Source organism: Dasypus novemcinctus, chromosome 17 (genome assembly GCF_030445035.2).
Source record: "Dasypus novemcinctus isolate mDasNov1 chromosome 17, mDasNov1.1.hap2, whole genome shotgun sequence".
In the NCBI taxonomy this organism is placed as follows: Eukaryota; Metazoa; Chordata; class Mammalia; order Cingulata; family Dasypodidae; genus Dasypus; species Dasypus novemcinctus.
Window position 1 is genome coordinate 43205340 of NC_080689.1, and position 14702 is coordinate 43220041.

Here is a 14702-nt window from a genome sequence, read left to right on the forward strand (position 1 = left end):
AAACAAAATGTGATATATACACACAATGGAATATTATTCAGCCCTAAAAAGAAATGGAATTCTGATACATGCAACAACATGGATTAACCTTGAAGACATTATTTTGAGTGAAATAAGCCAGACACAAAAGGACACATATTGTATGATCTCCCTGATGTGAAATAATTAGAATAAGCAAACTCAGAGTCAAAATCTAGAATATAGATTACCAGAGAATGGGGTGAGGATAAACAACTGGGAGTTAATGCTTAGATTGTACAGTTTCTATTTGGGAAGATGGCAAAGTTTTGGTAATGGTAGGTGGTGATGGTAACACAACATTATGAATTTAATTAGCAGCACTAAATTATATATTTCAATTAGGTTAAAAAAGGGAAATTTTAAGTTGAAAACATGTTACCACAATAAAAAATTTTTCAAATCCATGCAACAATACAATACAGTGAATGCTAAAGTAAACCATGGACTACAGTTAGTGATACAATTATAAAAGTGTCCTTTCATCATTTGTAACAAATGTACTACACTAAAGCAAGATGTTAATAATAGCGTGCTAAATGGAACCCTATATTTTACGTGTGATTTTTCTGTAAACCCACAACTTCTCTAATTAAAAAAAAAAAAGCAGATGTGTCATAGAGTTTTTATGTAAGCGATCCATATTATCATTTCTTCAGTGCTTTTTAGGGAAGAAGGTGCTAGCATTATATATTCTCTTGGCCAGAATCACCTAGAACAGGAGAAAGAACCATCTGATTGTAATTCAGTCTAATTAGTGCACTTCCTCAATAGGAAAATTCTTGTAAAAATGGCTGATATGTTTGCCAAATACAGTGCCAAATACAGATGAATACACAATATTCTCTTTTCTAAATTGAACTGTGAATTTGGTTGGCTTGCATTTGTTCCCTTAATCTTCATAGACCACTGAAGACTTGGGGCAAGTCCACCGATGTATTGATACTTCATAGGGTACTACCAGAAGCAGCCAGCAAGTGTGCTTCTTTCATTGACATAAAGGGAACAGTGTATAATTAGAAGAGACACCCAAACATAGAGTCCTCACCTGGATGATTGTCAGGGCCCAAAGCTATTTTTCAGACCACACCTCCAGGAGTCCAGTTCCTTCCACAGCAGGACTCATCTTCTGGCTTTAGCTTTGTCGTTTTGACTCTTGAAATCTCAGAATTTTTTTGTACTGGGGCTGGGGATTGAATCCTGGACCTTGTATGTGGGAAACTGGCACTCAACCAATGAGCCACATTGGCTCCCCTGAGTTGGTTTTTTTGTTTGCTTGTTGTTTGTGTTTTTGATTTTTAGGATGCACTAGGTGCTGAATCTGGGACCTTCCATGTGGAAAGAGGGTGCTTAATCGCTTGAGCCACATCCGCACCCTCTAGACTTTCAATTCTATTCAAATGTGAGGATTGAGAGTCTGCTAAGTTCAGGTTTATATACTTAGTTTGAGGAGCCTCATCTAAAATCATTTGTAAAATGAAATATGATCAACCATCTACTATATAAGTAGCTTTTGATCCAAAAGATAGAGGTGTAATATAGCCAGTTTAAATTGCATTTGAATTCTAATGAATAAACATTCCTTGATCACTTTATGACAGATGCCAGGGAAATAGAGCCTTAGAATGCAGTATTAAAATGATATGATACTTAGGGGTCATTACATGTCTCTCCCAAACTCTTCCATTTAATCTTTTTTCTTTTTTCTCCATTTCAGCCTGTAATCCCTCCTTCTTGTACTTGTCACTTCCATTAGATAGACAACTTGGACATATTGTTTATATCCTTTTATTTGTTTGTTTCTTCATGCTGTTAATATATTAGATTTCTTTATGAAAAGCACAGCAGTTTTAAGTCATCCAACAGACATATGCTATTTAAATTTTTAGAAAACTATGATGACAACAGTATTTTCAATTTAATTTTCAAAGCTTGGACAGTGTGGTAGATTGAAGCAGTATGTACCTCGGAAAAACATGTTCTTAGATTTAATCCATTTGTGTGGGTGTGAACCTTTTATAAGTAGGACCTTTTGAAATGAGGATACTTCAGTCAAGGTGTGTGTTAAGTCCAACAAGGATGGGTCCTAATCCTATTACTGGAGTCCTCTATAAGAGGAATGAATTCAGACATGAGAGAGAAAGCCGGAGGAAGCAAGAAGGTGAAAGCAATGAAACCCAGGAGAGAAGGGAAAGCCCAGGAGGTGCTGCCATGTGCCTTGCCATGTGACACAGGAAGGACCGTAGGATCACCGGCAGCCAGCCCCAGAGCACGACAGTCTTTGGGGAGAAAGCATTGCCTTGATGCTGCCTTGATTTGGACTTTCTTTTAGCCTCAAAACTGTAAGCTAATAAATTCCCACTGTTTATGTCAATGCATTTCATGGTTTTTGCATGAGCAGCCTAGGAAACTAAAACAGACAGAAACACATTTATTGGGATTTAGTAATGACTTAGTTTTCAACTATTGCAAAAAAATTATTAAATTATGAAGACATATTTATTTCTCACTCCTTATTTTGACCTTTATTTTTGTAAAAGAGAAACGGGCTGGAATATATTTTGCTAGAAAATGGCTATTTTCTGACAATATCTGTTTACATAACAGGCTAAAATTTGTGAAAAAATATTCAGAGTTTTACAATATAAAAAAATTTATGTACCATTTGTGAATGAAAACATTGCTATGGCATTTTTACCTCCTATAATCAGCCTTTCTATGTACAAGTCACATATTTGGATTTAAAGATAAAACACCCTCCTAGGAGAAAATGAGAATCCAAAAGGAATAATAATTTTTAAAAATAATTCTGGTAGGCTCAAGAGATAAGCAGTTTCCCTAGCTATGAAATGTAGCTGTATCCATCATCATTACTTTGATTTATTATCAAATATTTGAAAGCATTCTAAAAGTCCCCATTTATAACTAATATTGTATAATGTATCTTCAGGATTAACAACATGTAATACAGTATGTTCCATCACAGAGAATCCCTTTAAACACCATCCAGTATTCTTTGTTATGATCTAATTTTTACTTCTGACGTTCCATCTATCAAATTTCCAAATCTCAATTTTTTTGTGTGGCTCTTGTGCCATTAGCTGTCTCGCTATTCTGCCTTCTAAATATTCTTTTGATTCATGTCTGAAAAGCATTTTCAAAATGACTGTCACAGATTCACTTGGTGAATTTCTCTGAAAAGCTGTGGATTCACCCCTCTGCGCCTCAGTTTGCACCAGGGAGCCTCGAGGGTAGACGCTCCTTCTCCAAGAGCAGCAGCGTGAGCGCGGAGCAGAGCTGGCTTTCGACGGGCATTCAGCCCACGCGGCTCACCTCCCAGGAACCCGGGGCCGTGCCTAGAGATCATTGGTCCAAGTTCATGGTAATCGACAGGATACACGTTTCTCACCGGAGAACTTTGTTTGCCGTGGTTTAATGGAGAGGGAGTCTAGTAAAGCTTGTTGTACAGCAAAACTGTAAATAAATCCTTCCTCTTCCCTAGAATTTCCATTACAAAATCAAAACAATGTCAGCAAGAAAAAATAAATTAAAATTTAAAAATAAAATAAAAAAACCTCCCAGTTTTATTTTTCATACCTGGTTTGTTCCAAACAGGATTTAAAGTGACTTGTAAGAGTATATAAAATTTATAACAAGAGAAGGTGCAATTAAAGGTGGAAAAGAATGAAAAACAAGGGTGGGGACATAAAATGGAGCCAGGAACAAGGCTTTAAAAATGCCTAAAATAACTTTTGCTATGGGTGGGCCACAGTTTGGCTCTAATCTATCTAGCAGCCCTTTATCAACTGATGGCATCACCCCAAAAACTCAATTTGCTTATGAGCATATCTGAGGGAGGTGGGGAGGTCAGGGGGAGAGGTACAAATACAGGCAACTCTGGCCAACCTGCTTTTCATGTGGTTTGATGTAGGGGTTGATTTTAACATATCTGAAATGGAGAACATCCTGGAGTGTGTGTTCTTAAAGCAATCCTCCTCAAATATTGTTCTTTGGAGACAAGGGACTCATAAATATTGGAAGGTACTGAATTCAAAATCTAGGCTGTCTTCTCTTGCCAAGAACAGAAGTTTAAAGATATACAAAGTGGCTCCATGTCTCTCCTTGCCTTCACAGTCAGATATCTCAAAAAGATTTATCCATTCTTGCTGTCTCCATATCTTCCTTCCCCCTCACTCTGAAAACCATTCTAATGTGGCTTCCACCCCCACGGCTTCACTGTAGCTCATCTTGCTAAGTGTCCCAAAGACCTCCACACTGCTAAACATGGAATCCAGCCCCGGTTTTCAGAAAGTAAATACTTTGTTTCGGTCTCTGTAGCATTTGGAAACTGGAGGTTCTCTTTCTTGAAATACTGTGCCCTTGATTTCACTAATACCACACTTTCATTTTAATCACACACACACACACACACACACACACACACCCCGCCCTGCTTCCTGGTCCTTTCTTCTATGTTCCCCTTTTCTGCTCCTCCTCCACCAACACTCAGTGTTGGTGTTTTGTTTTAGTTTCCTGGGTTGCCCAAGTAAATACCATGAAAAGTTTGGGTTAAACCATGGAAATTTACTAGCTCAAGGTTTTGAGGCCAAAAGAAAGTCCAAATCAAGGTGTCATCAGGGCAATGCTTTCTTCCTAAAGACTGGAGTCCTGGGGCTGGCTGCTGCAATCCCTGGTCCTTAGCTTGGCACATGGCAAGGCCCAGGGCAGCATCTCCACCTTCTCTTCCAGGCTCCCTTGTTCAGCTTCTGGCTGCTCCCTTGTGGCTTTCTTTCTTCCTTTCTCCAACTTTCATTCTCTTATAAGGATTCCATTAATAGGATTAGGACCAATCCCGATTGCGGGGGCACCCTTTAATTAAAGTAACCTCTTAAAAAAGTCCTCCTTACAATGGGTTCGTACACACAGGAATGGGTTCAGTTTAAGAATATGTTTTTCTGGGGTACATTGCTGCAAACTTCCAGTGTTCCTTGGAATTCCATTCTAGCACTGAGAAGAACTCCAGATGTGAGAGGGTCTACAAAAGTGATATCACTATACAAACCAGCAACAAATATTTCTTCTACCTCTGAATCCTACAGTGCTAGACACAGAATTCTGTGAAGTTCTTGTTAACTGGTAGTCATTATATATTGGCTTGCTCAGCATCTCTATTAACCTTCTGCTGTCTTTACTGCAGATTCTGGGGAACCAGGAGCTTCATTTCTCTGCCTCCCTTGTAGCTAGGGCTTCAAGTGTGATTTAGGTTTCATCAACCATAGGTATTTTTGTGAAACTTGAATTTGGAACTGAGTTAGTTGGGGAGAGAGACAGCAATCTCAAGCCATCCACTTAGTTGGTGTAAAAATCTAGCAAACCTTAAGTGGCTTTGGAGCCCTCAATTCAGGTGGTAGCTTCCTGATGCCTCTGGACTACAGATAGGGAAATGTGTTCATAAGTGCAACGATTTCAGTGGCAGCCCTCGGATTCCCGGATGTTCCCTTGATTAGATTATGAGGAGAAATTGACCAAGATTTGGAAATGGCTCAGAGATTAGCAGGTATCTTTTCAAGGGAGGGTTGGGTATTGTCTAGTGGATTCTCAGGTTTTCTGATTCTATCCAGGTGTGCTCCTTTGATTGACTTTCTATTGACTGGGCTATTTTACAGTTCTGTAAGATATATGTTTACTTGTAGAAAACTATAGAAATACAATTAATTCTTGCCTGTTGTAATGTAATGTAATGCAAAATGTAATGATTTTTTCTTATAGATATACAAGTTGACTTTTGCCCTAAAGAAAAGATAACCCCCAATTTATCTCTCTCTATATATGTATATATTTTTTTAATCCTCTCCCCTTTGCTGCCTGCGCTCACTGCTCTCCGTGTCCATTTGCTGCATGTTCTTCTATGTCTGCTTGTCTTCTCTTTAGGAGTTACTGGGAACTGATCCTGGGACCTTCCAGATTGGGAGAGAAGCACTCAATCACTTGAGCCACCTCAGCTCCCTGGTTTGTTGTGTTTCTCATTGTCTCTCCTCTGTCTTTTTTTGTTGCGTCAGCTCACAGCGCAGGCCAGCTCTCTGTGTTGCGGGCCAACTCGCCTTCTCCAGGAGGCTCCAGAACCAAACCCAGGATCCCCTATATGGTAGATGAGAGCCCAATTGCTTGAACCACATCCACTTCCCCCAAATTTATATTTTATTGCCCTGTAGCTGCACTGTCTAATATGGGAGCCATTACCTACATGTGAGTATTAAGCACTTATGTGGCTAGTATGAATTGAGATGTGCTGTAAATGTAAAATACACACAGGATTTCAAAGACTCATTATGAGAAAAGTATGTAAAATATGTTATTAGTTTTATTAATTTATCATTTATATTGCTTGCCATCATAATATTTTGAATAAATTAGGTTAAATAAAACATACTAAAATTAATTTCACCTGTTTCATTTTAACTTTTTAATATGGCATCCAGAAAATTGTAAATTACATATGAGGCTTGCATATAGTTCTGTTGGACAGTACTACTCTATAGAATTTTAATTGATTTTTGAATTTATTAGCAAATTGATCTCAGCATTGCTGATTGTGTGTATTTACATACATTTAAGTGTGTGTATCTCCAAATTCTCCTTGAATTTGACTTACCATCTTACAGAGTTCCTCATTAATTAATGCATTGAGTAAAATCTTTGGCACATGTTCATTTTATACTTTCATGAGAATGACAGTTTTAACATTTTATACTTTAGCAGCCAATTCTGCGGAGTTGCTTTGGGAATTATTCCAACAGGCCCAATCTAAAGCTGCTCCTCCAGCCCTTCCAGTGATTTTGTTAAGCCCCTAACTCCCTATATTAAATTCCTTTCTAAAATACCTAACATGGTTTTCATGATCTCTAACTGCACCCTAACTGATAGAGTAGCTAAGAGTTACTGAGTGTCTCCTGTGAAGTGAGTGGCTACATGGTGTGTCATGGGAACACAGGCTCAGGCACAAGAGAAATTTTCAGGAAATGACTGATTAGTACTTAGTGCAAAGGGACCAAAAGAGCAGGGAAAGAAATCCCATTGTGGGATCTTCCCGGGGAGGCCAAATTGCTCGGCTCAGAGTTAGTGGATGGCAGCTCTTTATGCCAGATGGGAGGGACCAGTGTGTGCTGCCCAGGGTGGGTATTTATCCACCCCAAGGGGTGGGGACCCTGCCACTGAGAGTTTCCTGCCCTGATAAGCATCTGGGGCCGCTTGTTCCCAGTTTCCAAATTTAAGGTCTGGACAGTCATTATCATTAGACCTAATATCTCCGTCAGGTTGTGGAATGGAAACAGATTGAACATTGTCTCACAATAGAAAAGGAGGCAAGGGTCAGCTCGGCAAGGGCTGAGTTTGTGTCAATGATGTCTCCAGCATATTCGATGTTTGTCTACATGTAATTGAATAAGGAAACTCGTTAAAGGGAGAATAACAAAAATGTTATATACTCTCCTTCCATTATTAATGCTTGTTTAAAAGCTTGAAATGGGCTGGCAATTCAATATTTTCCAGCATACACCAGGTTAGTTTTTAATTCATTAGTGGTCTTTTCCTACTCTCTGCTTTCTTGCTATGTTCTACGTTTTATTCTGGTGCTGCAGAGATACCCAAAAGGATTATGCCGCCCACTTTAGTTCCAGGAAATAGAACTGCTATGAATTATTAATAGTGTTGGCTTTCTAATGCTTTAATTTCATCTCTTTGTTTCAGAGAATGATATTCGATAAATGGAATTTTTATATCACTCCAGCAACTTACTACATTTTGTGGGAAAAACTCACTCGAATTATAAAATAGACAGTCCTAGCTTGATTTCACTTCTACATATAATGGATTCTCCGTACATTCTGCTCCCCCACATTTTTGCTCATGATAGGATAATGGAGCAGTTTTCAAACCAAGCTCCCCAGAGCCCTTAGGGTGCCCCAGAGGTGCTGGCAGTGCAGCTGGCGGAAGGAGAAGGCTGTGGGTCGGCTCTGTACCCCCAACCATGCCATTGTTTCAGAGAATCACATTGTTCTTCTGCTGTAAGCATTAGGTTTTTGCACAAAATTTTCTTTGAAGAAAAGGTTCTTCTCTTTAAAAAACTTGAAAATCCTAGTTTGATGTCTAAGGATTTCATTTCATAACCCCAGTATGCCTGAGCACATTGCAACTTTGCACTGGGTTTAGCAGAAGACTGCATCACGTTGGTGTGATGAACTGGTGAAAGCTGGCAAAAGTAAATGAACCCATTATACAACTAACCTTGGTTTACATGCTCATATCCAGGTGGTTGGGCCAGATCCACAGGTCTCCAAAATCCTCTGAGAGGATGACTGTAGTCGTTGCTAGTGTTATTTCATAAGGGACTACCTTGAGTAAAATATTTTATCATTTATCTGTAACAAGAGCAACTATTCCTTTGGCTCTTAGTGATTAAAAAAAAAATTGAAGAGTCTGTTCTGTGTTAGATAAAATTGAAGAATTATAAAAATGTGCCATTCCATGTAATAGACCGTGTAAGACCCTGAAAAGTGCTCCTCTTCCCATGCATGGAAACTGTTCAGCTGAAAAAGGTGCACAAGTGAGAACTCATTCTTTCAATATCTTTTTATTGAGTACCTCCTGAGCTATATGTTGACAATTCAGTAGTAAGATGCCAATCTTGCCTTTTTAATATTACATTCTAATGTGGAGGAGGCACATAATGAATACATAAACAATTAGAGCAACATAGTCATTACAGAATGTGACAACTGCGGCAATGCATACAACAGAGTGGGACTGGGATCCTTTTAAGATGGGGCAGGCACAGAGCTTTTCGGAGTACATAAACCTAAGTGCATTTTAGAAGGTCACAGCTGGCCTTTGCTGGCTGCCAAGGCCACAGAGGAGTGGCACTTTCTGTACTAGATGGCTAAGTATGTGCCATCCACACCAAAGAATTTGAGAGAATGCTGTGGAAACCCTGAGGGGGTCCAATTGTTGGTGACTGCCTGAATATGAACAGAAAATTATAGCACAATTAATTTATTAAACAAATTGATTTCTTAAGCCATTTAACATTCATCAGCACTGTATTTGATTTTTGTTTTTTAATGTAAAGTTGGCCTACAAAATACTTTAAAGTAATAAATACAAGATGATTCTCCTTTGCCATGCCATAAAATTTGTTTCCACAACTGTATATAATCCTTATCAAACATGTAAAAAATGCATCTGTAATGAAAGCCTTCTTACATTGTTACTTTATAATTGCAAAAGGTGACATGATTTTGGTAAAGGAATAAAATAGATTATTTTAAATTAGTTTAGTTTTCAAACCTCCATATAAAGCATTTTAAATATATTAATATAGAGTGAAGGGAGGCACATGAAATATAGTTTTCAAGTAACATGAATGTAGTTTCCAGTTTACATTCTCATTCTTTCATTTTTATTGGTTGAACCTTTGTGCTCTTTGTTTTTTAAAGCCTATCGGTGGAACATGTTTCTTAAATAAAAATATCTGAAAGGTATATGCACACAAAGCTAGGTTCAGATTTATAGGAGAAATATTAGACTTCAGTTTCTTTCAAGCAAATATAATTCAGTCATCCATCCATTCAGTATTTGCAGAGTCTGTTAAACTAATAGGTAAAATATGCTGGAGCCAGGCAGCATATTATGACTGTGCCAGCCCCTTCCGGGGTGAACACTCCTGTGGCTTGTTTTTTCTCTACACAGTTACTGCAGCAATTCCCTGAAAGGCAAGTAAGTAGTCAAAATGTAGTTAGGTAGTCTAAAATAAAGAGCAATTTGAAATTATCCAGTCAATGTGATAAAAACTTAGTAACACAATGAATCTAGGAATACATGGGGTGGTTTACTGGAGAACTGGAAAGAAAAGAAAAGAAAAACTAGAAGAAAAAACAAAGATGTTAAAAAAGTTATCTGATTATAATATAGGGAGAGTATTAGTTTCCCAATATACCAGCTTAAAAACCATAAAAGCATCCTGTTCAAAATAGGAAGAAAAAAAAAGAATATACCTTAAGTATAAACATATCAATAAATATACAGGACTTGAATGAAGCGACCTACAAAATTTTAGTGAGGAACACAGATTTGAGCAAAAGCAGAGAAAATTATTGTTCTTGGATGACAAGATTAAATGTTGTTAGGATACCAGTGTCTCCAAAGTACTTTTAGAATTAAAAGGGAATTTGAAAGGATTAGATAAAATCACACTGAAATCTAAAATCATATATATATGAGTTAAGCAAGGACATTTAGAAATACAAGAGTAACGAGGTGGGGGTATAGGGACTACTAGACATTACAATACACTGTAAAGCTAATTTGGTACTGGTTTGGGAATTAAACAAAGATATCAATGGAGCTGAATAGAATGTCTATAACACAAACATATATACTAAATTTTTATATATGGTATATGATAACAGTTGCATTTGAAATCTGTAGGAACGAATAAGCTATTCGGCAAATGGTGCTTGGGAAAATGTCTAACTAAAAAGTAAGACTTTTTTCACAGATGAATTAAAGATTTAAATAAAGGAAAAACCATCCTTTCAATTAAAGATGTTTTGTTTTAAATCCATACATTTAGCTCTGTTCCCTCCTAAACCTCACTTAAGTGTTAGTAAAAAGGAATTTTTAAGAGATTTAAACCCAGAAGAACAAAGACAGTGAGAGTGAAAGTTATAACTTTCAGTGTTCAAAACTTTGGACACTGGAAAGCAGATGAACAGGTAGTAACACAGATCTAAATTATAAGTCGACAGTGGCTAAAGCAGAGCAAAACCTGATTCACACAATGAAACCCCCCAAGGCTCAGGCTGCTGGAAGTGGCATAAAAATGGGAGGATTGATTAAAAATCTGTTTAATAAAGTTATCCCCCACACCACCCAGGGGAGCAGCTGCCCTACCTGCCCCTGAGGAAGCTGGAGTCTCATTCTCCAAAGAGTGTGGTAGGCACAGTTGAGAAAAATATATAGCACTGAAAACAGAAAGACTCAGCTATGTACTGAGTGTTGAAGCCTTAATGTTCCTCCCAGATTCCCCAAACACCCATCGTCAGACAGGAAATTGGAAGTGTTTTACTTGGAAAATCTGACCAGTCCAAGAGAGAAGATATAAAGAAACCAGCACCAGAGGCTCTGCCATGAAATGGCCTATTCAGATTACCCTCGTAAACCCAAGACAGTGGCTCTGCAGCAGGCTGAAAGAAAAGTCCATTCCAGAGTGGGGGGGGTGGGAAGTCCCTCACTGGCCCTGTCCCTCACTTTGGGAAACACGGGATCAGGTTATTAAATGGGCACCCACACGTGGATTGTTCCTCTGAGAAGCCTTTGGCCCAGGCACAGATACCTACCCCACTGGTTTTGCCCATGCCTGAGGGACTGGCATCTAAAGAGGCACGTTGCTTTGCAAACAGGCTAGTTTGCAGCCTCCTGGCCGTATAGTCTAACCGCATTGCTCTTTAACAATTCTTTCACTCAGGACAGTTGACTCCTATGTTTCACTTTCTTAACTCCCTCAACTCTACCTTTACCTCCCTTATTCTCAAGTGATCGCCTTACCACCTACTTTACTGAGAAAATAGAGTGAATGCCTCCTCCTATCCAAAATGTTCTTTTCTTTTTTAATCCATTGTCCTCTTCTGTATACAGATATGTTCTCTTTCTTTTCTGAACCTACTGAGTCTCCCTATCTCTTACTCCTGTTTCTTCCAACCTGCCCTGGGGCCTGTCCCACCAGTGATCCTTCCTTTGTCTTGCATCCTCAATTCCCCTCTGTGTGACCGTAAGAGGGTGTGTAGTGGGTGCTGTGATGCTCACCTTCAGGGCAAGGACTTACTTTCCCAGGTGCTGGGCTGCTGCTAAGGAGGTGGTCTTCAGTTCTCTTTTGGGGAATTGCCTTGGCTGAAGAAAGGCCCTTCACACCCACTTCCTTGGCCAGCTCCCCTCTAAAGAAGGATGGGTGTGGGCATATAAAGACTTATATTATATCTATAATATATATATAATACATAAAATATATAATAAAATATATATAATGGCACAACTCTGAAGGAAGGCCCCAGCCCTAGAGCTCTTCGTGTGGCTTGTCTTCATTGAGACTACATGACTGCTCACCTTTTATCTCAGCTGGATCCTGCTTCTTTTTGTATATTGATTTGTAAGTGCCCTTTGTATAGCACGAAAATTGCAAATAAGTTTTCCAGTTTGCTGTTTGTTTTGGCTTTAGGATATTTTGTGGACATTGAAGTAACATTATTAATATTTTTCTCATGCTGCTTGATTTCCTATCATGCTTAAATTGGCATTCTACATTTTAAATTTTGCAAAATTTACTGTTTTCTTTAAAACTCAGCTCAAATACTATCGCTATCATAAAAATGTTCCTGAATACCTTGGCCAGAGGATATCTGCCCCTCCCCACCCCATACCTCTCTCTCTTTATATCACTCTTGTTACACATCACATTCTGCTTTATATTATAGTTATTTTATTATTTTCCAAACTCTTCTATTAGACTGCAAGTCACTAAGGGAAGGTACCAACTTTTATGTATATATCCACTTATATCTATTTATCTCCTCTAGTATTTAGTATCTAGAATATGCCTTGCATAAATGCTATTATAAGTATTGAATTGAATTAAGTGGTAATGTTTGTGTGGTTTTCTTTTACATTATAAGTAAAATATGGAAATATATATAGGACCTGCAATGATTAATCAATCTGAGTTGATAACTCAGTACATTTAGCTAGTTGAGAGTCTGACTACCTAGCTGTGTCTGGTACCCAGTGTGCTCAAGAAGTTCTACCAAACCTGGTGACTAAGGGGGATTCATGCCATTGGTAGAGACAGAGTGGACATACTGCTGGGAGATTCAGCTCTGTCACACTGTATGGAATGGTCACTTTTTGTCTTAGCTCCACACATGCTGCTCCTGTTGCTAGGAACCACCTTGCCTGACCTGCCTATCCACTTGGGAGTGTCCTAGCCACCTGTCACTCTTTATAAGCTGCTTTTGCAATCAGCCTTTGACAGGTGTGGCTCAGCTCTGGAGACAGCAGAGCTAAGAGTGCTCTGCAAGTCAGTAAATAACTAGTCAAATGTCAAAGAATTCATTAGTGAGGATGTGGGTGCTCAATAAGCGTTAGCTTTTATTATTATATTTCTGGCTTAGATGTTTTCAAGATTTGACTAGTAAAATTGAAGCAATCAGCTCCTTCTCATAAAAACTGCATTTATTCTTCAACACTACAATTTCCATCTTTAATATTTCAACTAAATGAGTTGAAGAAAACAAATTGTGTTATTGTGTTGATAGCGTAACTTCTGAAAAAGAGGAAAAGTCAAAACTATCAAAAGAACCATAGACAGGGCTAAAAAGAATCATTGGAATTCTTCTCTAGTTTGATTAGGAGTAATTTTCAGCTAATCAAAAAGCTTTAGTCCAGAAATATTTTTATCCAAGGTTATATGATATTGTTAACAAATGATATTGCAGAGCTGTACATAGCAGTGGCCTCACAGCCTGAAATAATTTGGGGGATATGTGGAAACTCATAGTATGTTTCTATAACAACTACTGGGACAACAGCCTTCACTTGTGTAAAAGAGCTTCCTCTTATTAACCTGTTGTCCCACTAAGATTGTCATCTCAAATAATTAACAGAAAGATTTTGGGAAATCCTCAACAGTATTATCTGAGGTGTTGGCAATATACGATAAGCCTAAATTATTTGGGAAGCATCTCAGATTAGTGCCCAAATGCATAAAGTAGACACCAGTATCTCCCCTAATAAGTTCAGAAAAACCATTGTACTACATAAGCAGAAAAATGTTTTCAGAATATTAAACTAGTCTCTTTAATGCAGTTGCTTTGCTAATATATATGGTAAGAAATGGTATTTGAGTAGATAAAAAATGTTCATCTAATTTTATTTTAATGTTTAGGGGAAACTATATTTATTCCTTATTTATTTTTTCATTCATTCTGTGTGTGAATACATACATACATACATATATATGTTTAAAACATGTACAGTGTGCTGGGTTATAAGAAAACAATGGTGAATTCTTTTTTATTTACTAGCATCTTTGTTAAAATATTTTTACCTTTTGCATGCAAGAGAAGCTAGATAATAATGGCCTTGGAGTATTTTAACAGTGGGGAAATAATCCAACCATTGACTGTGTTTAATTTATTAGATTTTCTTTGTCCATATTTAATTATACTTTAAACTTTATAGTATTCTTAGAATGATGTATATAATGTAAAAAAAACTTCTATATCATGTTACATGCAAAAGTTATTTAGTAAAAGTAAAATCCTACAAGCTTTATTGTGGGATCATTTTAGCTGATACAGGTATACTTTATATGCTAATTATTAATAATATTATTTTTGTAGGAAATCCTGGCTGAGCAAGGTTGGGAGTCCCAGTTCTCGCATTGACCGCACGAACTTTTCTAATGAAAAAACCATCTCTAAACTTGACTACACTAATTTTAGTATTAGATACTAATAGAAAAAGGAATAAAGATTGTAATGCTTAAATTGTACGATAGATACCATATATTCTTAAACTGTAACTTAAAAGAATAGCAGCAGCAGAGTAGGATACAAAACAGGAACTTTTTGTTTTGA

At 37.6% G+C, this 14702-nt stretch overlaps 1 protein-coding gene across 1 annotated transcript in view; it reads left to right on the plus strand.

Moving 5' to 3' along the window:
- Positions 1–14702, plus strand: part of ACYP2 (acylphosphatase 2) — a 200914-nt gene extending 186212 nt beyond the window's left edge. Inside the window, exon 4 of the mRNA XM_004454233.5 lies at positions 14466–14702. Coding sequence (XP_004454290.1) covers positions 14466–14580 — 115 coding nt within the window. The 3' untranslated portion in view covers positions 14581–14702. The remainder of the gene's footprint in view (positions 1–14465) is intronic.